Source organism: Rhinopithecus bieti, unplaced genomic scaffold (genome assembly GCF_001698545.2).
Source record: "Rhinopithecus bieti isolate Rb0 unplaced genomic scaffold, ASM169854v2 scaffold_13689, whole genome shotgun sequence".
Classification (NCBI taxonomy): domain Eukaryota; kingdom Metazoa; phylum Chordata; class Mammalia; order Primates; family Cercopithecidae; genus Rhinopithecus; species Rhinopithecus bieti.
The window spans coordinates 245148-247686 of NW_016808044.1; the positions used below are offsets into that span (position 1 = coordinate 245148).

The window sequence follows — 2539 nt, forward strand, 5'->3', positions numbered from 1 at the left end:
TATATATATATATATATATAATATTTTCTCCCATTCTGTAAGGTTGTCTGCCTACTTTGTTGGTTATACCATGTGTGTGTGTATATATATATATACCATGTGTTTTTTATCCAGTCCTCCATTGATGAATACATATTTATATCTCTTTATACATACATCATGGAATACTACTGAGCCATAAAAAAAACAAAACCCAGCAACATGGGAAAGGCATTAACCTAAGTGAAATAACTCAGAATCAGAAAGCCAAATGCTGCATGTGCTCACTTATAAGTGGGAGCTAAACAATGGGTACCATTGGACATTTACAGTGGAATAATAGACACTGGGGACTCCAAAACGTTGGAAGGTGAAAGAGATATGAAGGGTGAAAAATTACGTATTGAATACAATGTGCACTGTTCCGATGATGGGTACACTAAGAGCCTAGACTTCACCACTACACAACACATCCATGCAGCGAAACTGCACTTGTACCTCCTACATCTATTTTTCAAAGTGTATACAATATCAAAAGATAGAAGTATAGCTAATGTGTCTATATTAATAGCAAGTCAAAATGAAAGGAAAATAAGACTCATGCTGTTAGAGGCAAAATTAGTGATTTTCTTTGGGAAAGATAGTGTCTGGTAAACTAAGTTGGGGAGTTATGTTTCCAAAATCTGTTGCTGGTTACATGGTCTTGTTCAATGTAAATGTATTTTGAGCTGTACAAATTTATGGCACAGATTTTTGTTACTATGTTATATACATTAATAAATTTCACTAAATAATTAAACAAACCATGACCTTTGTAACTTTTGGAGAGGAGAAAGGATTAGGAAATGTCCCGCAGTGCTTTGGAATTATAACAGGATCTTTTTTGAGACCTGGAGTGTGGGAATGTGTATGTTCTTTAGTTAACTCATTACTCATTTTGCTAATGTATTTACATATTGCATACTTCTCAGACTTGTGTGATATCTCAACTTTTTAAGTATAGAAAAATAACCAAAGGGAGTAATATGCTTATAGAATGTCAATGAGTGGAAAGATACACACATACACACATGCACACAGAGGCACATGTAATGTATAGATATATAGATATAGATGCAGATACAAGCATAGGTATAAATATGAATTTTCTTTACATACATAGAACATAGACACTAGATGGAGAGAAATGAGTCCTTTATAAATGGTTTTCTCTAAGGAAAAAAAACTGATTTAGTAAGCGAGTGGGATGGTGGTTTCTCAAAGTATACATTTTTAAAAATTGTAACAATCCCTATTACTGTATTAACTTTTAAAGTATTGATGTTACAAATAAGCTGAATACAGCAAACAGCACTCTAAACATGTATACAGCAGATTAATATTAAATAAATATGTGTAAACAAATAGAAATCCATGAAAAATATGGCACTGTAGTTTGCATTTATGTTCTATTTTTTCCTAGTAGTTTGCAATGCCTTAAAACCTCATTATATATACACATATATGATTAAGGTGAAAAAATATGAATGCATTTAAATATCCACTGAGTCCTCACTAATTTATGATATGATTCATTTCTAGGTGAATTTTATACTGAAAAAGGCTACAGTACACACTGGAACAACTGGTTTATTCTGAGTTTCTACATTGTTCTGCCGTTTTTCATAATTTTCACCATTGTGATCTTTAAGAGAAATGAAATAAGGAAATCATGCAACAGAGAGAATGCAGAGTGTAAGCGGTAATGATATAGAATTAATGTATTAGGCTAAATTATCCTAGTCATTAACCAGTGTCATGCATGTTATATAACATTTTAAAATATTAATTCTTAAATATACTATTTTAAATCTAATGTAAGTGGTATCTTTATAATTTTGTTTTTCAATAGTTTGTTATTATATTGGGGCAAGCCTAAATTCTGAATGTTCTGGAACTTTTCTTCATGAGTATACTATGCTGTACCAAAGACTTACCAGGTCAGAAAAGAATATAGTTGGTACATTATTTTAAGTGCCCCTCTAGTTAGATCCAATTACACATTGGTGTTGGTTTTACTTACCACTTTAATATATCTATTCTTGTAATCTGTTCAGATTTTCTGTTCTTTATTAAGTCATGTTTGGAAGCTTGTGACTTAAAAAATATGTCCCTTTCTTCAAAATTGTGTAATTTGTTGCACAAAGTTATTCATCGTATTTTCTTATAATCATTTTAATGTCTGTAGGGTCAGTATTGAATTATTGCACTTTATTCCTAATTTTGTTTATTTGCATTTTCTTTTTTCTTGTTCAGACCTGTTAAAGATTTGTTAATGTTGCTGATATTTTGTTTTGTTTTGATTTTGGAGCAACATCTTTTTTTCTTTTTCATTTTTTTATTATACTTTAAGTTCTAGGGTACATGTGCATAACGTGCAGGTTTGTTACATATGTATACTTGTGCCATGTTGGTGTGCTGCACCCATCAACTCGTCAGCACCCATCAATTCATCATTTATATCATGTATAACTCCCCAATGCAATCCCTCCCCCCTCCCCCCTCCCCATGATAGGCCCCC

General features: G+C 31.9%; 1 protein-coding gene across 1 annotated transcript in view; it reads left to right on the top strand.

Moving 5' to 3' along the window:
- Nucleotides 1–2539, top strand: part of LOC108537686 (disintegrin and metalloproteinase domain-containing protein 18-like) — a 57572-nt gene that overhangs the window by 44117 nt on the left and 10916 nt on the right. Inside the window, exon 5 of the mRNA XM_017885346.1 lies at nt 1561–1713. Coding sequence (XP_017740835.1) covers nt 1561–1713 — 153 coding nt within the window. The remainder of the gene's footprint in view (nt 1–1560; nt 1714–2539) is intronic.